This window comes from Capricornis sumatraensis, chromosome 4 (assembly GCF_032405125.1).
Source record: "Capricornis sumatraensis isolate serow.1 chromosome 4, serow.2, whole genome shotgun sequence".
Lineage (NCBI taxonomy): Eukaryota > Metazoa > Chordata > Mammalia > Artiodactyla > Bovidae > Capricornis > Capricornis sumatraensis.
In genome coordinates, this window is record NC_091072.1 from 12,087,488 (window position 1) to 12,114,028 (window position 26,541).

The 26,541-nt window shown below is 41.4% G+C and overlaps 1 protein-coding gene, 1 non-coding gene and 1 pseudogene across 3 annotated transcripts; 2 read left to right on the forward strand and 1 right to left on the reverse strand.

Moving 5' to 3' along the window:
• Positions 1-1,950: 1,950 nt before the first annotated feature.
• On the reverse strand, positions 1,951-26,275 carry BAG4 (BAG cochaperone 4). Of its 2 annotated transcripts, XM_068971367.1 has the most exons (5): positions 26,006-26,275; positions 10,634-10,741; positions 4,415-4,669; positions 3,759-4,013; positions 1,951-3,020 (listed from the first exon to the last, which is right to left on the reverse strand). In XM_068971367.1, the coding sequence occupies exons 1-5, from the start codon at positions 26,273-26,275 to the stop codon at positions 2,535-2,537; spliced, it is 1,374 nt and encodes a 457-aa protein (XP_068827468.1). In that variant the 3' UTR covers positions 1,951-2,534. The 2 variants fall into 2 exon arrangements, with proteins under 2 accessions (XP_068827468.1, XP_068827470.1); XM_068971369.1 differs by lacking the exon at positions 10,634-10,741.
• LOC138077951 (origin recognition complex subunit 3 pseudogene) lies at positions 6,105-8,651 on the forward strand (annotated as a pseudogene).
• On the forward strand, positions 16,852-16,956 carry LOC138079365 (U6 spliceosomal RNA). The gene has a single exon (XR_011144848.1). It is a non-coding gene; the product is annotated as a U6 spliceosomal RNA (small nuclear RNA).
• Positions 26,276-26,541: the final 266 nt, after the last annotated feature.

Below are 26,541 nucleotides of genomic sequence, written 5' to 3' on the forward strand. Positions count from 1 at the left end.
AGTGGGCTGAAGTTTAAGCAGAAATGGGACATTTGCATAGCTCACGTCATCTCCAGCAAACATTCAGTCACTACAAAGGAAAACACAGTAAGTTTACAGTAGTGATTCCTAGACACCACCTTAGGTAGTGGCTAAGGTTAGTAACACCAGAAATACATCACCGCATCAGGGGTCATAGATACACTTGTCACAGATCAGAGGGCACTATGATGACATGACAACTAAATTCAAGGCAGGATCCTGGATTGGATCCTGAAACAGAGAAACGGCATTAGTGAAAAGAGTAAGAAAATCTCTACTTTCCAAAACTCTACTTTAGTTAATAGTATTGTATCAAGGCTAATTTCTTAACTTGACAAATGTTGTACAGTTATGTAAGATGTTAATATAAAGGGATTATTAGTGAAGAGTATACAGAAACTGCTGTTTTTACAACTCTTCAGGAGGTCTAAAATTATCTAAAATATTTTTTTAAATAACTGTTAAAAAACACACACACACGTCTGTGTATATAAATAAATCAAGACTTCAGGGAAACTGCTCTCATGGGCACTCAGTTAAAAATAGTGTTCTTGCCTGTATCAGTCATTGTCTCACTGGTTTATGAGCTTTAAGGTTCTCCCCCTTCTAATATTTGTTTCAACTTTTAAATTTTCTTAAAAAAGCCTTTTTTTAAATATTTCTATATTAGGCCAAAAATAAAAATCCTTGAATAGAACTGGCACCATATTATCTCGTAAAATCACTCGTATCAACCTAAGACCAGTCACTATTTTTACTCTAATTGTTCTCATCATATGTTTGTATTGGTTTTGGTTTTTTTTTAATAAGGAGAGAAAATGGCTGAAAGATTTGTTTTCTTATTAATAGGCCTGGCAGTCAAGAGGGGAAAAAAACACTATCACTTGGATATCTTATTAAGAAACAGCAGTTTTTCCAATAACATATTATATACTGGAACTCACTTCAGATGTAAAAAGTAAGTTATCTACCTAAGTCTCTTCTACACGATAGCTTAGAGCTACCCAAGCAAAGGGCTTTCCTGGTGGCTCAGGAGTAAAGAATCCTCCTGCAAATGCAAGAGACGTGGATTTGATCCCTGGGTCGAGAAGATTCCCTGGAGAAGGAAACAGCAACCCACTCCAGTATTCTTGCCTGGAGAATCCCATGGACAGAGGAGCCTGGCGGGCTACAGTGCATGAGGTCGCAAAGGAGTCGGACTCGACTGAGTGACTAAACCACCACCCAAGCAAATCCAGCTAAGACCTTTTCAGTATCCCTTTCTTAACTCTGGCTCTAAAGTGACTGTTATTAGGGGTGGTAAACATCTTTTTTATATAATAGGCAATATGTCTACACAATTTATTCTAGGGAAACAAAGCTAACCATCACATCTGCCTTTAAAAGAACATAATTTCCCACTCTGGCTGTGGCTGATTCAGTCCCAGAGTATGAATCCTCTTTTACCCTCTGCATATCTTACTGTACACTGAGCAGATAAGCTGAGCTGAAGTCCGCTCATAGGGACCTTGACAGTGAAGCTACTATTTTAGATGGAGAATAGGATTCCCAAATGGTTGTGCCTGTTACTTTTGCAGTGACTGTTTCTCTTCGGCATGGTGTTTTTATTTGTGTTCATCACATTGCTCTGAATGGAAGTAGCTGTAGTAAAAAGATAATGAAGTGGGGGGGGGGTGGATTTTAAAGTGGAGCTTCATCCAAATACAATGAAGAAAGCAAAAAAAAGAATATGCCCACATTTTCATTCCTATAGCCATGCCATTTCCAAATTAACCTTCTGATAGTAACAAGAAAAATAGAAGTGGTAAAACTCTTAACCTGATAATCTGTACAAAAGAGGAGACAATCTACCTCGGAAACTCATTACACAGTGCAATATATTCAAGTGGTAAAAGGGTACAAATTTATCCAGAACTGCCATACTATCTGGCTGTCAGTACAGTCTCTTGAGTAATTATATTAAACATATTACTACAAAATATACCAAGAAGTAGAGAATCATACTATATTTGTGAACTGCAAATAACAAAACAAAACAGAGGTTCAAGGGGGCTAAAGTCCAAGCTGTAATTTACACACAAAGTGTATGGTGAAAGCAGTTACAATGTACAAAAATGTGACAAGTTATCCAGATGTTTTAAAAAAACAGAGCCTGTCCAAAGAATATCCAGTCTTATCCTGTAGGTTTCTGAGGAGCCTGTTACATAAGGTGAATTCCCCTCCTGCTGATAAGAAGCAGCTTGCCGAGGACACCCATGTATTTCTTACTGGGCGAGTCTACTTGGCAATACCGATAACCGGAGAGCTCTCTCTTACATTCACTGGTCTGAAAACAACTCAAAACCCAACTGTTCTTCCGAGTCCTTTACCAGTTTTTCAAGCTTTCTATCAAAGGAAAGTTGGAATGTATTGCTTCTTGTCGTCAACAGGCATTTCAAAAAGAGGGTAATTAACCAAAATCAAGAGTTCTTTGGTCGAGTTAGTAACAGGCTTCCCCTTTGTTCTAAATCCCTTCATAATCCCTTTTTTTCCAATTTTTCCAGTATGGCCTGGATTTTACAAACCGCCTCTTTCCTGGCCTGCCGGACGGAGTCCTGGCCCCCAGTTTCAACTGAATCCAGTTCCAGGAGTTCCTTGGTTAGCATCTCTTCCAGAAGCCAGTAGGCTTTGTCTGTCTTTTTTCCTACGAACTCTTCTACTTCTTGCTCAAGATACTGGACCTTCTCCAGCACATGTATGATTTTTTTAATGCTTGGGGGAGTCCCTTCATCTGAAGATAAACACTCTTCAGCAAGATGATTACCCTGGTCTTGAGTGCTGGGATGTTCGTGGGTGGCATTACCGTACAGATGAGGCTCAGCACTATACTGGACCTGGGAATCCAAAAGCTCCGAACTGTCATCATTCACCGATCCCGAGGACTCGTACTGATGGACACTACATGGAAAGTTGTGCTGGCTCATGCCCTGGTCTGGTTGGCTGTAGGTGTAGGAGGAGTCCTTGGAGTGGGAAAGCAGAGAGGGGAGAAAGCTGTTTTAATGGGAATCCATCAGCATCAGATTTGTTAGCCCCCATCTTCCACCTGACCAGGAAGGTACATGAAAAGATTCCCCACCAATAAAACTGGACAGCCCTCTTTAATAATCATTTGAGGAAAATACAGCTCTGAAAAGATAAAAGGCAGAGAATTCCTGAGTATACAGGCTGGAATCTACCCTGAGGTAGGTCTTCATCATGAACACCTCATAATCTATCTTTATCACCTCACAATCTGACCAGTGACTTAATAAATGGGAATCAGATAGTCTGTTCCCCTTGAGAGAGAAAACCTGAAGACAAATCTTAAAAAGGAACCTGGCCACAGGCAAATGATGTTCAAGTATACAGTTTAATAAAACCATGCTATTTCTCATTGGTTTTGTCTTCTGTCTGGAGATGGAGGTAACAAAATCTAACCTTTGATTTTAACATTCAGATAGTATTACAACTAATAAGAAAATGAGCACTTTCCTGTCTTTAAAAAAAAAGGAAATGAACCTAAAACTGCTCTAAAATATAGTCTATTTTAAAAAAGAAAAAAAAGAAGGAGGGGAGACTGGTACATAAAGTTGTAGGTGGTGGCCAACAGCTTTTTGAAACTAGTCCCTCCAGTTAACACAGGCCAATGCAGAGAAATCCCATATTGTGCTCTCTCGATCACCAAACACTGAAAGAACAAGGTTCAGCAGGCCTCCTACCTTAGGCTGTGGGGGTGGCGGTGAAGGAGGTGGCTGAGGAGAGCCACTGGTAGGCCACGATGAAGTGCTCTCATTGATGTAGAGACTCCCCGGTGGTCCTGAGGGCGCAGCTGAAGGCCAGGGGTACCGGGTTCCCATTCCATAAGCACCTGGAGGCGCCCATGAGTCCTCCTGGGGTCGTACGGCTGGTCCTGGTTGTGGAACACTACGATTACCATCCCCATAAGGGTAATGGGGTACGCTCATTCCAGGGTTCTGGGTTGAGAGGAAGGAAATATGCTGGTCATTGCTAAAAAAACACTTAAAGAAGTAATGAAAATATTCTAGTGTAAACAGATCCTGAGCTGCCTCCTCTCCACTTAACAGAGTATACTTTAGCTGCTACAGGGTTAAACTGGGGTGTTTCTAAACAGGTGCAATAACTTCTCCAAGCCTACAAAAGCTTGGTTCCAAAGATATCAGGGGCAGGTCTGGTGACCGTCAAGCTCAGAAGGAATAGGGCCTAAACTTTAACAGCATAGAACTCCCCGGGAAGTGAACAGGAATTCCTAAAATATTTAAAAATATAAACCTAACCTCTTGAAGTGAACAGAGAAATAAACCTGGTACCATTCATTAACAGTTAAAAACTAAAAAGACAGCAGAAGAGTGCTCACCTGTGAAGCAGGATATCCCGGAACCTGCCCCCTAAGAGGGGGCGCTTCAGTCTGGCAGTCCTGCTGGGGGTACATCCAACGGGAGACCGGGGTTGGGCTGTTGCCAGGTGAACGGTAAGTGCTTGGAAGCTCTGTGGAGTAATTGGTCTGAGCATACCCAGGGGTGTAATAGGCCCCAGGGTATGAGGCAGTAGTTGTCCCTGGGCCAGTGGGGTATGGTGGGCCGTATCCCCCATTTGTGTAAGAATTCAAACTCTGGAAAAAGCAAAGTTGGGAGAAAAGAGATGAATGAGTACAAGAGCTGAAATGCCCTCACTTTGAGAACTTTGGGAAGAAAGGAGATGAGTAAATAATGAAAATATCAACTACCTAAGCGACCCTTTAAAGGTGTTCTTATATTATTATTGTATATATATATTAAACTCAGATTATCACTTTAGAGCCCGTGTCATAACAACAGGAAAGTATATTGTGATGACAGATGAAGTAATGGCCTTAGAGCAGTGCTTTTCAACCTTTTTCATAACAACACCTGACAGTTACACCTAATGGGAGGGAGCTTGTCCCCACACACTGGAAAAGGGGCTTTGGGAAACCCGGGAGAATGGCTAGAGAGAGAAGAAAAGGACCCTGATACAACAGAAAGAAAAAAAGACCACAGAGATAGACAGAGCCCTGCCACAGGCTTTGTGTTTACTCTCTCTACTTTTTCAAGCAGGAAAATGGAAATCATGAACTTATTCTGCAGGGTTATTGTAAAAATTAAATGAGATGACATATATAAAGTGCTCAGTACAGTGTCTGGTACATGGTATGCTCAATAACTGATAATTTTCATAATACCATTGTTGTTAGTATAATTGTGGCAAGGCCAGAAAATGAACCTGATCTGACTCCAAGCCTGTGTTTTTTGTACTGTCTCACTCTGCTTCCCAAATTACAGCAGACAGAGACAAATTCCTTACATACTGCTTCCTGCAGTTTTACATCAGCTATCCAGACTAGTATTGATACCTAGAATCCTCAGTTTAGTAATCCAAATAAGACTAAAGCTAAACCATAAACGATTACCTTCAGGTTTTCCATTACTTTCTACTCTACCTTGTAAGATGGTAGAGTAGGGGACTCATCCCCTACTCTACCTGGACTCATCCTTCTGAAACTAGACAGTCTTTCCCATTTTAGGTAGAAGAATAAGAAAAGAAGCTTGTGATAATAAAATAGACTTATTGTGGTGACCATGTGATAATGTATACAAATATCGAATCATTATTGGATACATCTGAAATGAATGCTAAATGTCAATTATACCTCAAAAGAGAATCCTGATACCTTCTACAGTTGTTAATGATTAAAGAAAATGAAATTTAAATCTGATTCCAAATCTACCACATCAAAAAGAGGGACAGGCACTTCCTGGCGGTCCCGTGGTTAAGCCTCACATTCCCAACTCAGGGGGCACAGATTCAATCCTTGGTGGGGGAACTAAGACCCCCCCGCCTAGGCTGCAGGGCACACTCCCGCCGCCGCCCCCCCAGAAATAAAGTCCCTTATACAACATACACAGCTGAAGATGATTTTTTTTAAAAAAATGTGACTTTTTGTACTATTATTCAACTTCTAGAAATCCTTCCTAAGGAAATGATTCAACTAGAGAAAAAGTTATAAGCATGGACTTGTTCATCAGAGCATGATTCACCATCATGCAGTATGGAAAGCAACCTACATGTCCTGTACTGATGGAATGATTGGTCAGTTACAGCCTATTCATTTGGAGAAGGCAATGGCACCCCACTCCAGTACTCTTGCCTGGGAAAATCCCATGGACAGAGGAGCCTGGTAGGCTGCAGTCCATGGGGTCCCTCAGAGTCGGACACGACTGAGTGACTTCACTTTCACTTTTCACTTTCATGCATTGGAGAAGGAAATAGCAACCCACTCCAGTATTCTTGCCTAGAGAATCCCAGGGATGGGGAAGCCTGGTGGGCTGCCGTCTATGGGGTCACACAGAGTCGGACACGACTGAGTGACTTCACTTTCACTTTTCACTTTCATGCACTGGAGAAGGAAATGGCAACCCACTCCAGTGTTCTTGCCTGGAGAATCCCAGGGATGGGGGAGCCTGGTGGGCTGCCATCTATGGGGTCCCACAGAGTCAGACACGACTGAAGCGACTAGCAGCAGCAGTAGCAGGCTATTCATTGAAAGAATTTCATTCTGTCTTAAAATTCACTGTAGAACTGACCAGACATCTGTTGACATTACAGAATTATTTTTAGTGTTTATTTCTTTAAGCTTTAATAATGGCATTGTGGTAATATTTTTAAAATGTCCCTGTATATTAAAGATACATACTGAAGTATTTACAAGAGAAATAATGTGATATTTGGAATTTTCTTCAAAGCACATCAAGGACATGGATGAAACATGAGGGCCATGTATTGATGATACTTGCTGAAGCTGAGTAAGGGGTACATGGGAGATCACTGTACTATCCCATTACTTTAGATTATGTTTGAAAATTTCCTTACTATTAAAAAAAAGAATTCCTGTTATTTCACCCTGTAACAAGTACATATGATAACCAAAAAGTAATATTAAAAAGTATATGTAAAATAAGTTTAAAACTAGATAAATATAACAGGGAGAAGGCTGAAAACAAATTTACCAAAATATGGACATATTATGATGACAGAGTTAGTGGCTTTTCTCTCTTTTATTTCCCAAGTATTTATAATAAAGTTGTATTATTTTTATAGAAAAAAATTATGCTATTAAAAATGTCACAAAATCCCAAGTATGTCTAGAAACTGGTGGGCTGCACAGACCATAGCTACTTCCATCTAGTCCAATTTTTTCATAAAGGGAAACTTGTATCTAAAGACAGCAAGCTGGGATTTGAAACCTGTCAGCTGATATGGCAACAGATAAAATCTGAAACTGATCCACTATAAGGAGAATTAAACAAAACCTCTGACAGTCATTGAATTTCTGTAGACGTCTCATTCTGGATTCCAGAAGAAATCAAGAGACTGGAACTCTTAAAACTCAAAACATATTCCAAGTGCTGCTTCTATTCTAGAGGTAAATGTAAATATGACTCAGCATTTGAAAGTCAAAATACTGTCACACCATATGGTGTCTCACTGCAAGCTGAAGATTATCCAGGAGGAAATACTTCTTCCAAAAGTTGGTTTTACAATTGATGGACTGCTTATAGATGTAGAACCCAAAAGGGAGAAAAGTGGCCAGGTCTCTCACCCAGAAAGTGATACACTGTTAATGGATTCCCTTTCCATTTGGTAATATATGGCTATCAACAGCAAACAGACCCAATCCAAGTGGGAAAAATTACTTTTCCATTAGCAACACAACGATTCCTCCTGTTATGGTTATCTTGAAAAACATGGAAAGCTTCACCACAAAAGGACTCTGAGCCTTCATAATTATCAGCAGTCAACATCACCTTGAGTTTCTCCTGACACTTGCTTTTGGAATTGCCCAGTTCATCATCATCCACTGGTCATTTCCTCATGCAGCATCTCTACTTACAGAACTGGTCCAATTTTTGTCTCACAGGAGCTCCAAACCACGGTACTTAATAAGCTGTATTTGACAACCCAGTTCTCCTTTAAATTAAATGAAAAGGTTATTACAGTTTCTGACCAAAGTCCTTCTGTATCATGATTTCTCAATTCGGAACATTTAGAACGAAGAGGACTTCAGTTGTCTTTCTTTGAGCATTTCTATTCCCAAGCACTCGGCGTTCTGTGGTGAAATCTTCCAGAAGTCAGGAGACTTATCTTCTTTATCAGAAAATCAATGTGAAAACATCCGTCTTTCATCCTTTAGATATGTGGGAAAGCAGCTTTAGAAAAACAAGTTGCATTTGTGACCAGTGAGAGGATTTTAAACAAACAACAACAGAAAAAAACCACCACAGGGACTTCCTTGGTGGCCCAGTGGTTAAGACTCTGTGCTTCAGCACAGAGTTTGATCCCCAGTCAGGCAAAGGAACCAAAAACCCCACCACAATCATTACTAGAAAACCTGTGTGTTCACCATACTTTTCCTAAGTACCCTCTGGGTCAATAGATCAGAGCTACAACATGCATGATTACAACAATCAGAGTCAGAAGAACATGTATTAGCCTTGCAATCCTTACAGACCATGACTAAGCATGACCTAATGATCACAGTTCAGAGGTGTTTCAGAGTTTTTACTTCTGAAGAGTAGGTTGGCAGCAAAGAAAATAAAGAAGTTCTTGGCTCTCTAATCACTGTGAAAAGTAATTTGGCTATATTAAATAAAGATGTATATACCCAAACCCACCAATTCCACACAGTAGGGAAATGCTTGTCTCGTATGTTGTACAATAGAAAAGGGAAAAACAATGCTGAGTTTAAAAAAAGCAACCTGCAAGAGAATGCTAGGATGAAACCACTTATATCAAGTTTAAAAACTTGATAAGGTTTTAAAAGAAAATTTTTTTTAAATGTTAAATTGTACTATAAAAATGCATATACAGGTAGTAAAAGCATAGAAACACATATAAGACATAAATATAACTAACTTCAGCTTCAGTCCCTGATTGGGGAACCAAGATCCTACAAGCCACGTGCCGTCACACACAAAACCTTTTTTTAAATGGGCAGGGGATCTGAATAGACACTTTCCCAAAGAAGACATACAAGATGACCTGCAGGTACATGAAAAGGTGCTCAACATCCCTAATCATCGGGAAAATGCAAATCAAAACCACAGGGACACACCACCTCACACCTATTAGAATGGCTATTCTCAAAAAGACAATTAAGTACTGGATGAGGATGCTGAGAAAAGGAAACCCTTGTGTACTGTTGATGGGAAGGTAAACTGGTACAGCCACTATGGAAAACAGTATGGAGATGCCTCAAAAAACTAAAATCAGAACTACCATATGATCCAGCAATTCCATTTCTGGGAATATGTTCAAAGGGAACAAAAACACCAACTTAAAAAATTATCTGTACCCCCATGTTCACTGCGGCATTATTTAAATAGCCAAGACACAGAAACACCCTTAAATGTCCAGCAGCGGATGAATGAATGAAAAAAAAGTGAGACAGATATATACACACACAATGGAGTATTATTCAAGCAAAAAACCAAGGCAATCTTGCCACTGGGACAACATGGATGGACCTTGAAGGTGTTAAGTTAAATGTGATACACAGACAAATACTATGTGATCTCATTAATATGTAAAATCTAAAAAACAAACAAACAAAAAAAGCCAACTCACAGATACAGACAACAGACTGGTGGTTCCAGAGATGGAGCAGTGGGTTGGTGCTCAAAAGGTACACACTTCCAGTTGTAAAATAAATAAACCACAGAACGCAATGTGTACTCTAGCAACTATAGTTAGATATTGCATTGCAAATTTAAAAACTGACGGGGAGAGTTTATCTCAAAAGTTTTCATCACAGAGGCTTTCCTGGTGGCTCAGTGATAAAGAATCTGCCTGGCCCTGCAGGGGACATGGGTTTGATCCCTGATCCGGGAAGATCCCACATGCAACAGGGCAACTAAGCCCCGGCGCCACAACTACTGAGCCTGTGCTCTAGAGCCCAGAAACTACAACTACTGAAGCCCTCGAAGTCTAGAGTTTGTTCACTGAAACAGAAACCACTGCAATGAGAAGCCCGCGTGCCACACACAATTAGAGAACAGACCCCGCTCTCCGCAATTAGAGAAAGCCTGCATAGCAAGGAAGACCCGGCTGCAGCCAAAAACAATACATTAGCTACTTCTTTCATCACAAGAAAACAAAAATTTGTAACTATGTATTGTGACAGATGTTAACTAGACTTACATGGGGATCATTTTAGAAGTATACAAATACTGAATCTTTACATTATATACCTAAAACTAATATAACATTATATGTCAATTACATCTCCATAAAATAACAAATCATTAAAAATAGGTACATTTTGCGTTTGTTGTTTCCAGGTCCTGAGAAATAATCTATCATGCGTCAAGCCACTTCTGCCTTACATAGTATCTGCCTAGATATTTCCCTACCTCTGCGTTAAAAACGTTAAAATGATTAAGATAGACTCCATTACATAACAAAACTCCACACATCTTTACTATAAAATCTCCACAGGTTCTGAAAATAAATCAGATCATTAAGAAAAAATTCAGAAAGTCTTATCAATTTCAGATCATACCTGGCTTTGCATTTCCGGTCTTACAGGGTATGTACTTGGGTAAGGAGCCCGAGGTCGGGCAGCAGAATTCCAATAGTTAGAATTGTAACTAGGATATGGTGGCTGCTCCTAAGGGAAAAAAAGGAAAGTAAAATCACTTTTACTAACATCCTTACATCATTCTGAAACGCTGATATAGAGGCAGGTATAAGCATGGAAAAAGTCAAGAAACAAAAAGCAATGGGACCCCACTCTAAAATCACTCGTTTTTAAAACTGATGCAGCTACATGGTAAACTGCGCGTCCAAGAACAAAGCAGTTATTAACTATTCTTGTGTATTATGCCAAGTATATTCAATAACAAATGATATATCTACTATGTCCAGACAATTAGCAAAACCAGAGACATTCAATTCCTTTACCCCTCTCCAATCCCTAACCCATCACTACTAATTTAATGAGTGCAGCCCAATTAGTTCTTTGCCATTGTTAAGAGTAGTATTTATTTATCTCAATAGCTTTGCAACCTGAAGTTAATATTTTACTATTAACTGAAAAGTAAAGTTGCTCAGTCATGTCCAACTCTTTGAGACCCCATGGACCAGGCTCTGCAGTCCATGGGATTCTCCAGGCAAGAGTATTGGAGTGGGTTGCCATTTCCTTCTCCAGGGGTTCTTCCCAACCCAGGTCTCCCACATTGCAGGCAGACGCTTTTACCTTCTGAGCCACCAGGGAAGTCTTTTACTATTAAACTTTACTTCAAATGCAAATGTCTTCAATACTCAACTTCTTTCCCTGCCACACCCCTGGTTTGTTTGTTTTTTTACATTTTTCTACTTTCCGCTATGGCTAAGCTTTCTTCCAGCAGCCCACAGCTAATTCAGTATCAGGAAATTAGGTAGAATAATTACCACTCCAAGAAGAAAATCTAGCTATGATATTAATTTCCACAGCTTTCACGCCAATCATTCGCATAAGCCAATATACTCTGATAAGAAACAAAATCAACTCAAAACTTCCCAGGCTATTTTAATATATGCACTTTTTAGCCCATAAATTGAGCTATTTTACTTTGAGCTTTATAGTTTAATTTTAAGCTTAAATAGGATCTTCAAATCTTCAAATATGGTTTCACAAAGAAATTCACTGGCAGTTGTAGTCACTGAGAATTTAATTATCACCATCATCACCATCTGAGCTTAACTGCACTACTTAACTAGTTTCATAACACTTTGTTTTCAAAGCATGCAGTTATTCCACATGACATTATACAAGCTGGGCAAGCAGCATCTCCTTTACATAATATAGCAACTAGAGCAATATAGAAACGAACAAACTTCACATCCTAACAACCAGATTTCTCAATCAGGCAAATTCCCCTGATTAATACTACCTTCCCTCCCCCCAATTAAGTGGTATTTGACTAATTAATTATTTCTCTCTACCAAGAATTTGAATCTTAATTAAAAAGAAGTGAAAAGACAAGAGTTGAAGCTGACTCACCCCAGCAATGGTGAACCGACACCTAAACCCCCAGAACTTCCTTGGTTTCTGTCCTTTCCTACTGATTCTCCAAAGCCCCCCCACGTTTTTATTGCCTCACCACCCTCCTTCTCACTCCTTCCTTACTCAGCTTTCCAACACCTTCATCCCTTACCACTCTCCCTCAAAAACCATTACCCACTGACTTCCCATCTGTACTTCACCTAAGTATCAGTGGAGAGAAACACAAGCTCTCTGGTTTCACACAAGCAGACACTCAGCACCGCCTAACAACCATACCATCCTTCCTTCATCCCATTCTGCACAACAACTACTAATATTTCACCTTCTTGTCCCCTCAAATCTCCAGTATCCTCTTATGACGACACCCCTCACTCATCAACTGGTAATTTTATCTCATCTTTCACACACACACACACAAAAAGCAGCAATCAGACAGAAACTCTGTCTTCCTACTTTCCGAAGTTAGCAATCTGTCCCTGTCTTCTCAGAACATGTGCATGAACTGTCTTTGGCCCTGTTAAAAGGCCAAATCCTTCCTGATAGCTCTGAACCACATAACTACTTACCATCTACAGAACTTTCACGAACCATCTCTTTCTCCTAGTAAAGCAGATGGCCTCTCTTAAAATACCAACTTGCCCTCAAGACTACCCTAAACAAATATTAAAACCTATTTTTAAACTACTATAATTAACAGTGTGACAAGTGATTGGGGGTCTAATAAACAATAACTTGGTTAACAATAACCTCTGACAGTTGCTAAAGATAGTGATGGATATCTGAGGATTTTATTACACTAGTTTCTTTACTTTTACAAAATGAATGTGTCACAAGTTTCCATAACAAAAAGTTAAAAATCAAAGCTATGGGGCAGAAGGTAGACTTCCCTTAAATACATCCTGTTTTGTATATTTGACTTTAGAATAATTATGAACATTTTACATAATTATGAAAGATAATGAAGTATTTTTAAATCCCTAAAAGGACGCAAAATAAAATAAACACTATTAAATATTGAATTGATAAGACAACTTCACAGAAGGAAATTCTTTCAAGTGAGAATAGAGCACAGTAATCTGACCAACATTACAACTGAGGTAAATAGTCTGTAGACTCCCTCAAATGAATTTTTCAGTGAGTGAAGTCGCTCAGTCGCGTCCGACTCTTTGCAACCCCACGGACTGTAGCCTACCAGGCTCCTCCCTCCATGGGATTCTCCAGGCAAGAGTACTGGAGTGGGTTGCCATTTCCTTCTCCAGGGGATCTTCCTGACCCAGGGATCGAACCCAGGTCTCTTGAATTCCAGGCAGACTCTCTATTAATAATTACCACCATTGCTGGCACTGCTAATGAATGATTACACTGGTGTGATTGGAAATCAGTATTTTCATAATGGGAGATGAGGGATACAAGAATAATGAAATCAAGAGGTTTCCCAGGCAGCTCCGTGATAAAACATCCGCTTGCAATGCATGAGACGCAGGAGATGTGGGTTCAATCTCTGGTTTGGAAAGATCTCCTGGAGGAGGGCATGGCAACCCATTCCAGTATTCTTTTCTGAAAACTCCCATGGACAGAGAAGGCTGGAAGGCTACAGCCCATGGGGCTGCAAAGAATCGGACACGACTGAGCGTCACCGCACACACATTTTTCACTCATTTATTTCAACAAATGTGTCTGAGGACCCACGATTAACCAAGCACTGCAGTGTGTGGAGAAACATGGGAGGCCCCCACGGAGTTTACATGCCACAGAGGAGGTAGATAAACCATAACCAAATAATCAGCAACAACAAAAAGAATAATGAATTAAAACCCCCATAGCCCTGGAATTCCCTGGCAGCCCTCACCTCCACTGCAGGGTGCATAGGTTCCATCCCTGGCTGGGGAACAAAGATCCTGCAAGCCACCCAGCATGGCTAAACAAAAAACCATATAGTCCTTAAATTTATGTGAACATTTTAGTTTGAATTCAAACTGCATTTTATCTTAAAAAAAAAAAAAAAACTCTGACAAATTGATAACCACACATATACAAAAAAATTAATTCAAGTAACTCTTCAATAATCTTCTGAAGGATATCCTTAATGGTATACCTTCTAAAGGTAAAGAAATGCAAAGAAATATTAAATTAATAATATGCTATTGGTAATATTAGTGTTTTAAGTTTTCAACTGTTTAGAATAAAGGAAATAAAACTGTTACTGAGAACCAGTATTTTCACATGGAAAAGGATAATATATATTGACTAGAAAAAGATGAAGATGAATTGTGCATGGTGGATGTGAACTGGAGAAACAGGTATAAATTCACATATTTTAAAAATGTAATTTAACCTTGTATGCAAAACAGACAAATATGGGTAAGTGACAGCATGCAGGTGTTAAACAAAGGACTTAGGAGTCAACACAAATTCTAATAACCCTTTTGCACCCCTGCCCTCCACCTTGAGACCAGCATATCCCATATAGGAGCTGTCATTTGAACCCAGCCCGGGACCTGAAGATGAGCCCTTGTAGCGACTGCACAGAACGTGAGCAGGAAATATTCACTGCTGTTAAGCTACAACTCGGAGTTGTTTTTTACTACAGGAAAAATCAACTGATGAGATAACTAAACATCAAGTTGGTAACATAACCATACGGAAAAAAAGAATTATTTCTAATGACTTTAAAATCGTATTACTTTGTACATTCTCAGTGGAATATATTCCAAGGACCAGATGAACTGTAAAGAAACCTAAACTGCATCCATTAGTTATCTCTTAGTCAAAATTGAGACATCATTTACTACCATAAAATCTGCTCGTTTAAACTGTGCAAATCAATAGTTTTTAGTATATCCAGATATATGAAAGCAATATATGTGATCATCACCAAAATCAATTGCAGAACATTTCAAACCTCAAAAAGAAACTGTTTCCATCAGCTACACCCTCCTATCTGCCATTCCATAGCCCTGCTGCTGCTGCTAAGTCGCTTCAGTCGTGTCCGACTCTGTGCGACCCCATAGATGGCAGCCCACCAGGCTCCCTCGTCCCTGGGATTCTCCAGGCAAGAACACTGGAGTGGGTTGCCATTTCCTTCTCCAATGCCTGAAAGTGAAAAGTGAAAGTGAAGTTGCTCAGTCGTGTCCAACTCTTCGTGACCCCATGGACTGCAGCCCACCGGGCTCCTCCATCCATGGATTTTCCAGGCACCACCACTACTCTCTCTATAGATACGCCTACTCTGGGCACTTCATATAAGTGGTAGCATGTATCATATAATATGTGATTTGTGGTATAAATTGTGACTGGCTTCTTCCACTTATGACTTAGGAAATTACAAGGGTTTCCAAGAGACCTATGCCAAAAACCTGGGGTAGAGATCAATACATATATTTTTTTTTCTGTTATCTCACACAGCATAGAGTTGAATCTTTTTTTTTAATCCAGTCTGACAGTCCCTGTCTGACTGGATTGTTTAACCTATTCACAGTTGATGCTATTACTGATATAACTGGATTTACATCTGCCATTTTACTTTTGTTTTCTGTATCTCATATTCGGTTTTGTTCCTCTATTCTTCCTTTACTGCTTTTGCATCAAGTGAGTATTTTCTAATGCAGCTTTTTAATTTCTTTACTGAGTATATATAAATATTTTTGGAGCTGTTAAACTCCACAAATTTCCAGCTAATTTCTCTACTATTTCAACAAGATCCTGGGATGTGAACTGTTCCACAAACAGACCCGATCACATTTGGGTTCCTTGGAAGAGACACCTCCCAAAGTCTGTGTCTGAGATGTGTTCTGACTCCAAATGGCTCCAGCTACCTTTTTCCCCAGTTCTCTCCAGCTAACTAGCTGGCCTATAGCTTAGTCTTTATTTGCAATGAATCTACCCATCTCCTCCCAACTGCCTTTCACAACTACCTCTAAATTTCTGAGAACATCCTCAGGCCTCAGCTTAGCCACATTCTGATGCAAATAAAGTCAGTGCCTTTGGGAAAACATTAGGAACTACTGGTTTTACAGCTTCCGCCTCCAGAGAAAAATGTCTGAGCCACATTCTGCAGTTGGGTTGGGGACAAGGGTATGCTTCAGTGAGAGTCACCCCTGCTGTAAGAGCGGAACACCTAGAAGGGGGAAGACAGGAGCCTCAGGCCTTCCCAGCTTGCCTCCAAGCCAGGAAAGGGTTGATCAGAGCCCCGGTGTCCTGCTCAAGGTAAAGCCCCCATTCCACAGGGTGTGGGGAGAAACACAGCTGCTAACCGCACTTGCCCGGTGTGTGGCCTCTGCAATAGTAGCTGGGGGCGAGATGAGCAATGCTGACGTGCTGTTCTCCCAGGATGGCTGGGACCTGGGGAGCCAGCAGCTTTGTTTTATTTGCCCTCCAGTCTAGAATGCAGTTTCTGTATCACTGGGCTGGGGTGGGAGAGGTGGAGGATCCCACAGAATCTCACTACTCTTACTGAGTTTGAGTACATTTTCTATCATAAATGTTTCTTCGTTTGCTAAATTCCCTCAGACGATTTCCAGAGACTTTAATATGGTTGTTTTAAAAATATTTTTCACCAGTTTCATGGAGGACTAGGCCCACAAGAGCTCCTCATGCTGTCATGCCCGAGCTGGAACCTGGCATTATTTTAAAGTTATTTTATATGTTATTGCAGGACTGAATTAATACAAGTATTTGTAATTACCTTAATATTGTTAAGAAACCAAGATTTCCATATAAAAGTAATAAATACAGTGCTCACTTCAGCAGCACATATACTAAAATTGGAACGATAACAGAGATTATTATGGCCCCTGCACAAGGATGACACGCAAATTCATGAAGCTTTCCATATTTTTTGATAACACTGTATTATAAATGATTAAAACTAGCTAACTAGCTAAGAGAATAGAACTTAAGTATTCTCATTAAGAAAAAAAGATAAACATCATGAGGTGCAATGGATGTGTTAATTCTTGATGGTGAGAATCCTTTCACAACATATACATATAGCAAATTATCATGTATGCTTTCAATATATTACAATTTCATGTGTTAACTGTACCTCAATAAAGCTGAAAAAAAATTTTAAAGTAATAAATACAATCTAAGAAGAAAAATAATCTGACATTAAATTTAAATTAACACAAATATGAACTCATTTATTTTTGTTTTAAAATACTTAGTCACAACATTGAAAATCAACTATACGTCTATTAAAAAATCTTCTTAAATGCTCATTTTGTATAACTCTGTTCATTTAAAAGGTCTAGAAGCAATGACAACACAATAACAATCAGTACACCTCACACCAAATGTAACTTCTGTACTGCTGCTGCTGCTGCTGCTAAGTCGCTTCAGTCGTGTCTGACTCTGTGCGACCCCATAGACAGAAGCCCACCAGGCTCCCCCGTCCCCGGGATTCTCTAGGCAAGAACACTGGAGAGGGTTGCCATTTCCTTCTCCAATGCGTGAAAGTGAAAAGTGAAAGGAAAGTCACCCAGTCGTGTCGGATTCTTAGCGACCCCATGGACTACAGCCTACCAGGCTTCTCCAGGCAAGAGTACTGGAGTGGGGTGCCATTGCCTTCTCCGAACTTCTGTACTAGTGATCTTAAAAACTACTGGTCCTCAGCAAGGAGATCAAACCAGTCAATCTTAAAGGAAATCAACCCTGAATTTTCATTGGAAGGATTGATACCGAAGCTGAAGCTTCAATACTTTAGCTACCGAACACAAGGAGCTGACTCATTGGAAGAGAACCTGATGCTGGGAAAGACTGAAACAAAAGGAGAAGGGAGCGGCAGCGGATTAGATGGTTGGATACCATCACCAACTCAATGAACATGAATTTGAGCAAACTCCGGGAGACACTGAAGGACAGGGAAGGCTGGCATGCAACAGTCAGTGGGGTCACAATGAGTCGGATATGACTGAGTGAACAACTGGCCCTCAGCTCCAAACCCAGCAGTCTGTAGCTGACTCTGAGATGCAGGATCAGGCCTGCAAACACTTCTCCTTATCACTTGTTTACTATTTGATTCTGCCAATAGGGGGCACCAGGTTAGAGGAGGGGAAAATGGACTAGATCCTTCCTGTGTGCTTGCTTGCCTCCTGTTTCTGCTACTGCCAGGCCAGCAAAGCCCGTCAACCTGCAGGCAGTGTTGGCCAGCAGCCTCCAGACTCCCCTGGTTTCCTGAGAACTCCCACGGAAGTACCAATACCAGTGCCTCCTTGGTTCCAGTGACACAGGTCATTTTTCCAAGTTTCCAGGTTCTATTAATTCCACAATCTCTCCCTCTTTATTCCGCAGCCCCAGGAACTGAGGTTGTTCTCTGCCATAACTATCTTCTGAGTTACTTCCATATTCTCTTTTTACTTTTTCAGATCTCCAACACCCATTTAACTAATTTCCTAAATCAAATTCTCTCTAATAAAGGAACTAGTGTAGGTTCTATTTTCCTATCTGGATCCTGACACATATAGCTTCTAAATAAAATTCTCTAATTAAAACCAAACAAAACAAAAATCAAGATTTCTTAATGGAATGGCTGAGTGTAACATCTGGGACAAGCTATATAACAAGCCTGGCAAATCTTGTACCAGAAATCAAAGAAGCAGTCAAAAACCAATGGGTCATGTCAAAAGAACTTTGAAGCCAAGAAGAGGGGAGGGGTCTCCCATTAGCAATATAAGATCATTAAGCAATAGAAAGAATGACTGCAACTGACTGAAACACTTTCAAAATATTGAATATATATGTGTAGACATAACTATGTTATGCAAATGAGCTCTTAAAAATATTTTTTAAAATAACACAGTTCTTTTTCTGTAATTTTAATGCAGTTTCAGTTCAGTTCAGTTCAGTCGCTCAGTCGTGTCCGACCCTTTGCGACCCCATGAATCGCAGCACGCCAGGCCTCCCTGTCCATCAACATCTCCCGGAGTTCACTCAGACTCACGTCCATCGAGTCCGTGATGCCATCCAGCCATCTCATCCTGGGTCGTCCCCTTCTCCTCCTGCCCCCAATCTCTCCCAGCATCACAGTCTTTTCCAATGAGTCAACTCTTCGCATGAGGTGTCCAAAGTACTAGAGCTTCAGCTTTAGCATCATTCCTTCCAAAGAAATCCCAGGGCTGATCTTCAGAATGGACTGGTTGGATCTCCTTGCAGTCCAAGGGACCCTCAAGAGTCTTCTCCAACACCACAGTTCAAAAGCATCAATTCTTCGGCGCTCAGCCTTCTTCACAGTCCAACTCTCACATCCATACATGACCACAGGAAAAACCATAGCCTTGACTAGGCAGACCTTAGTCGGCAAAGTAATGTCTCTGCTTTTGAATACACTATCTAGGTTGGTCATAACTTTTCTTCCAAGGAGTAAGCATCTTTTAATTTCATGGCTGCAGTCACCATCTGCAGTGATTTTGGAGCCCAAAAAAATAAAGTCTGACACTGTTTCTACTGTTTCCCCATCTATTAATGTGGTTTAGAGATGAATAAATATAACTCTTCCATTTTATCCTCAGAGTCCTTTTTTTTTAAAAGGTGGATAAATTTTTATACCTTGATTGTGATAGTGCTTACATAATCATATGCATTTGTCAAAATTCACAGAACTATCCCTTAAAAATGGTGACATTTATAACATGTAAATATATCACACTTTTTATATGAAAAAAGAATGTCCTCAGTGAAGCAGTAAAAATTATTATTTGTATTGTCTTAATTAAAAAGATTGTCTTTGCTTTTTTTTCCCCTTTTGGACAAAATGGAACAAATCTAAAAATATTCCCAATAACAATTAAAGTCTGCAGCTCAACACCTTCCTAACATGACACTAGTTCTATGAAATAGCATTTGGTTTCACAGGAAGCTGGCTGAAGCTGTTCTAAAACCAAGTTGCCAATTTTATCATGTGCCCAAGTCTTTCCAAACTTTTTATGTGCTGTCTGAAACTAGCCAAAAGTAATGCTAAAAGATGATATAAACATGATAATAGGTTTTTACAAGTGAGACTATTATGAATTAAAGTTCTTGTGACAAAGGAAATTTTATTAAAATAATGCAAGTTTACTTTCTTCTCTTTTGAAAAGAAATACCTAAATCTCAGGTGAAGGCTGAAGTCAACTCCCTTCATATTTATTGCAGAACTATCTAGCCCCATAAGAAGTGGATATATGGTTAACTTTACAAAGTGACTTGGCACCGTGCCTCCAAAAAATATCTCCAGCCCAGACAAATCAAACAGCACAGGAATCTGAGTAGTGCTGGTTCTTTCTACCTAAGATCCCCTTACAAATTTTTTTTTCCCCACAAGAATTAGACAAAAATTATTAGAAAATTCCCAGGTGGCTTCCCAGGCGGCTCAGTGGTAAAGAATCCACTTGACAATGCAGGAGCTACAGAAATCATGGGTTCAGTCCTTGGGTTGGGAAGACCCCCTGGAGAAGGAAACGGCAACTCACTCTAGTATTCCTGCTGGGATAATCCAATGGACAGAGGAGCCTGACGGGCTGCAGTCCATGGGGTTACAAAGAGTTGGATATGACTGAGCACACACACACACATTAGAAAAATACATTATAAATTATGTTTATAGTGATCTATTCCAAATATCACTAAAAAGCACTTTCTGCTCCTGTATTGGCCCATCATCACAAATTTCAGCTTTACTCTCACATGGGTCTCTGCTGTGCTTCCCTACACAGCCTCCCTTTTCCCTGGCACCTGCTTCACACATTCACCATATTGAGTTCCCAGCTATCCCATCCCACTTCTTTTACCCTCAGAAAGCCTCCTGCTTCATCAACCAAGAGCTGGAACTCCTGCAATATCCTCCCCTCCCAACAGCTTCATTTCCCCTTCTCTAGCTCTAAGGAGGTTTCTCGGGTCTTCCTCATTTCGTGCTCCACTTCTCCCCAAGCCACATTCCATCCTTCTGTTAGTATCTTTTTTCACAATCTACTAGCTTTCTCTCTCCTCTGCTGACAAACATTCTCAAGCCACTGAGTCCTAAAAATGCTTCCCTCAACCATGGTTCCCAGTCAAGTGGCCACTTCCTCATTTACTAACAGTTTACACTAGTTGTATTCCCAAATCCCCCAGTCATTACTTTTATACTATTTTAAAGTCCCACCATTAAAATCAACAATACTTTAACTGCCAATCCAAACGCTTCTCTTCAGTTCTCATATCACTAACCTGCAAAGTAGCAGTGGTCTGTATCTCATGACATCCTGCTTTTCCTCCTACCCAGGTATTCTCACTCACTGTCTCCTGGGTTCTCTCTCTGTCACCCTCCTAGATCTCAAAGCTCTCCCCTGGCAGCATAACCCAATCAGGTAATTCACCCATGTTTCCATGTGGTGACTCTCCAATCACTGTCTCCATCCCCTGACTCCCTGCTGAGACCCACATCTATTGCTTTGTTCCCACAGACAACAACTCCTCAATGCCACAGACTGTAAAACTGGACATCGGAAAACAAAAACAGAAAATCTCAGACATCTCATTAATCGGTCACATACACTGCATCCAGAGCTTGGTAACCACCATCACAAACTGGCTTCCAGCAGAAATGAAATAAAGATGGGACTTCCCCGGTGGTCCACGGGTTAAGAATCCACCTTGTAATGCAGGGGAAGGGGGTTCCATCCCTGGCTGTGGAATTAAGATCTCACATTCACACCGCAATGAATGATGCCACATGACGCAACAAAGATCTCACATGCCCCAACTAAGACCTGACGCAGCCAAACAAATCAACATTGTTTTTTCAAAAGAAATGATCCCTAGTTCTTTGGTACAAAACTAAACCACATCTTCCCATAAAAGCCTGTTCCGTTTCCTTCTTAATCCTAGGAAATACTAAAAATTCAGGATCCTTCTGTTTCTCCTGCAATCCTCACTTCCAGTTGATACACACCTTTGAAAATGCCTTTCGAATCTATGTAACTCATTCTGAAACACATCCAAAAATAAGATAGGTAGACGTGGTAAATATAATAAATGCTAATAAAATCTAGGTAGTGGGTATGGGGATCTTCACGTACAATTTCAACTTTTCTATGTTTGAAAATGTTTATAATAAAATGTTGAGAAAAAAACCTATCTACATTCATTCAGACATTGTTCAAACACATGCCGTTTTCTTTTCTGACCTAATTTGGGAGCCTAACCTGAGCTGTCTCCCCAAACCCTCCCATTGTAACCATCCTGCAAGATGACTCCCAGTGATCCCTGCCTTCTGTATGTACATCTGAATGAAGATGCCTCCCACACTGTACCAGGGTCAGTCTCTATGACTAGTAATATATGGCATGCGTGAAGGTGTATCACTTCCAGGATGAGGTTGTAAGAGGCTGCAGCTGCCCGCTTCTGTCTGTCTCAGCACTCTCTCAGATGACTTGTTCTTGGGGAGCATGTGAATCACCCAGTTGTTGTTGTTCAGTCACTCAGCCACGTCCAACTCTTCGCAACCCCACGACTGCAGCACACCAAGCTTCTCTATCCTTCACCATCTCCCGGAGCTTGCTCAAACTCATGTCCATTGTGTTGATGATACCATCCAACCATCTCATCCTCTCTTGCCCTCAAATTTTCCCAGCATCATGGTCTTTTCCAATGAGTTGGCTCTTCACATCAGGTGGCCAAGGCATTGGAGTGTCACCTTCAGCATCAGTCCTTCCAGTGAATATTCAGGGTTGATTTCCTTTAAGATTGACTGCTTTGATCTCCTTGCTGTCCAAGGGACTCTCAAGAGTCTTTCCCAGTACCTCAGTTGAAAGCATCAATTCTTTAGTGCTCAGCCTTCTTTATGGTTCAGCTCTCACTTCTGTACGTGCCTACCTGAAAAACCACAGTTTTGACTAGACAAACCTCTATCGGCAAAGTGATGTCTTGTTAAAAGCTTTGGGCAGGGCCTGAGATACAGCATCTCCCACAATCTCCTAGGTGATGTATGTGCTGCAAGCTTAGGAATCAAACTACAGCGCTGCAAGTATAGCTAACAAGGTGAAAAAAAAAAAAAAAAGAAAGAAAACAGTAAGAGACTCTCCATTTTTCCCCTGCCATATTTAAATAAAGTCAAGCCTTTGTAGTGGTTCAGAGCAACCTCATCTCAAAATGTTCAATTCCATTGCGCAACGCTTCTCAAACAAAATATGCATATGAATCACCTGAGGATCTTATTAATCTGCAGCAGCAGTAAGTATGGAGGAGGAAAGAGTCTGCACTTCTAACAGCCACCTAGCAAAGCTGAAGCTTCTGGTCCATGGCCCACAGTTTCAGAGTAAGGTTTTAAAAGAATGATGCTAAAGCTGAAACTCCAGTACTTTGGCCACCTCATGTAAAGAGTTGACTCATTCGAAAAGACTCTGATGCTGGGAGGGATTGGGGGCAGGAGGAAAAGGGGACGACAGAGGATGAGATGGCTGGATGGCATCACCGACTCGATGGACATGAGTTTGAGTGAACTCCGGGAGTTGGTGATGGACAGGAAGGCCTGGCGTGCTGCGATTCATGAGGTAGCAAAGAGTCAGACACGACTGAGCGAATGAACTATACCTTTTTAAAGTCTGACATGTTTGACTATATAAAACTGCAAAACATATGTCAAAAACCACAAAAAAGTCAAAAGGCAAGCCACAAATTTAGAAAAGACATTTGCAGTATGTAGGACAACACGTTTACCTTTTGTATTAGTTCCCTACTGCTGCCTAAGAAATTATCATCCGATACTTTTTGAGTTTCAGAAATATCCGCCTGAAAGACTCTTGAAATGATTTACAAATGCCCATTACACATTCCAGCTTTATCTTCCACCCCTCTAGCACTATCACCCACCTGTGTGCACACCTGTATTCCACCATACCTAACAACTCCCTGCATGACACTGAGATCTTAACTTCTCTAACCTTAAAAAAAAAAAGTCACAAAGTCATGTCCAACTCTTTTGAGACTCCAAGGACTGTAGCCCGCTAGGCTCTTCTGTCCATGGGATTTCCCAGGCAAGAACACTGGAGTGGGTTGCCATTTCCTTTTCCAGGGGATTTTCCCAACCCAGGGATGGAAACTGGCGGATTCTTTACTGCTGAGCCACCTAGGAAGTCCTCTCTAACCCTAACCAAAGCCAAAACATATTTTTGTTTTGATACCACAGCAAGTCCAGGCAGAGTCCTCAGCTCAGCGGGCCTCTCTATCCCTTCAAGTGAGCCTCAGTCTAGTTTGCCTACTTACAGGCCAAGTATTTCATCATGCCACTCCGTCATGGGACCAAAATCCCACGGCTCCTTATTCCAGATTTAGACAGAAAAATTATGGACCTTCCTTAACAATTAACCTCTCACTACATGTTTTTTCTCATACCATTTTTTAAAGATATAACATACCATAAAACTCACCCTTTTCAAGTGTACAATTCATGGTTTCAATATACTCAGACTTGTGCAGTTATCGTCATTAAATTCAGAATATTTTCATCATCCTCAAAGGAAACCCCATACCCTTTATCTATCCTTCTCAATGTCCCCAGGTCCACAGCCCGTGGAAACAACAAAATTTTCTACAGATTTCTATATCCTGGAATTTTCCAAAAAATGGAATACAATATTTGGTCTTTGTGTCTTCATCCATGTAGCACATTTTCAACGTTCATCCATTTGCAGAATGTCTAGTACTTCATTACTTTCTATGGCTAAATAATTTCATTGTATAAATACACTGTGCTGTGCTGTGCTTAGTCCTCCAGTCCTGTCTGACTCTTTGCGATGCTACGCGCTGTAGCCCACCAGGCTCCTCAGTCCATAGGGATTCTCCAAGCAAGAATACTGGAGTGAGTTGCCATTCCCTCCAGGGGTATGAATATACTATATTTTATCAGTTCTTCAGTTGATGAGCATTTGGGATATTTCCCTTTTTTGGCTATTATAAATAAAGTTGCTATGAACATGTGTGTACAGGATCTTACGTGGACATGTTTTCAGTTCTCTTGGGTATATATCTAGCAGCAGGCTTGCTAACAGTACACCGTAACGTTTTTAGGAACTGCCAAACCGTTTTCCAAAACACTGAACCATTTTACATTTCCACCAGCAATGTCTGGGAATTTCATTGTTACATTTCAACCAGTGAGAATGTTATAATTCCTGAAGACAAGGAGAGGTGTGCCCTCACCATAGAACCGTAATCCTCTACGAAGAATATTGCATTAACAAAACAGAAGTATATTTCCGGCACGACAACACAGAATAAAATGTCAGAGGTCTGAATATATTGAGCAAGTGAGTTAACCTTTCACTGTCAGCAGTTCTTCCACCGTAAAACAGGGACGCTGTGATGACATCTACATTGCAGTCACCGTTAAGATTACATACAACCCACGGACAGGTGCTTTCCAACACTGATGATGACTGGTGATTCAATACCCGGCAATGCTTTAGGGGCAAAGGGCTAAATGCCCAGATCCCTCCCTTTCCTTCGCGTTCCTTCCCAGCGGGAGGGGGCTGCAGCCACATCCCTCCTCGGAGAGAGGCGGCCCCCACGAACCACGCAGGATAAATTGTGAGGATTGGAAAAGCAAAGCCAGGTCACTCCAGCCCAACCTCGTCCCCAAGACGAGAGATTCGCAGCCTGCTACTCAGCAGGTTCAGCACAGGATTTTTTTCCTGGTAAGAAGATATTTATTACGGCTGAAGCGCAAGAGGAGGGGCAAAGAAAACACAAGCATATACCCCCACCCACGATCCTAGTCTCTCGTCTCTCCAAAGCCGTATTAGGAAAACGCACGAAACCCAATTCATTACGAACTGTTGGGAGCTGTATCAATCCCAATGGCCCTCACCCCCAAAGATTCCCCTATCGGACCCCCCCCCACTCCACCCTGGGGACCGGTGGCGCAAAGCTCACCTGGTGGCCTCCGCCAGCACGACCCGGCTCTGACCAGGCGCCTCCAGACGCGTAGTAGCCATCGCCTCCTCCGCCTTCCCCCGGCCAGGTGGTCTCCGCCGGGCCGCCCCCGCGCCCCCGCCAGGAAATGGGAGGCTGGGGAGGCTCGGGGCGCGGGGGGTAGATGGGCGGAGGCGGGTGCACCGGCACATCTCCACCCCCAGGCCCGTAGTAGCGGCCATAAGACGGGCCGTCACTAGGGCCGTAGCCCGAGCGCCTCAAGGCCGACATGGGCTCTGCCGCCCCCAGGCGCTTCCCAGCCCCCCGCCCCTCACAGCCGGCCCACCGCGCAGGCGCCGACGGGGGAGCGTGAATGGACCACAGGGAAAGGGGGTCGGCCGGCAACAGCCAATCCTAGGCAGGATCCCGCCCCCCTGCACTTCCGCGTCCTAAGAGGACGAGGGCGGCTGTCCGTGACTCTGGGGTCTAAGAAGCAGGAGAACGAGCGTTCCTTAAAAGGGAGAACGCACCTCCGCACTGTCCGTGCAGCCTAGACT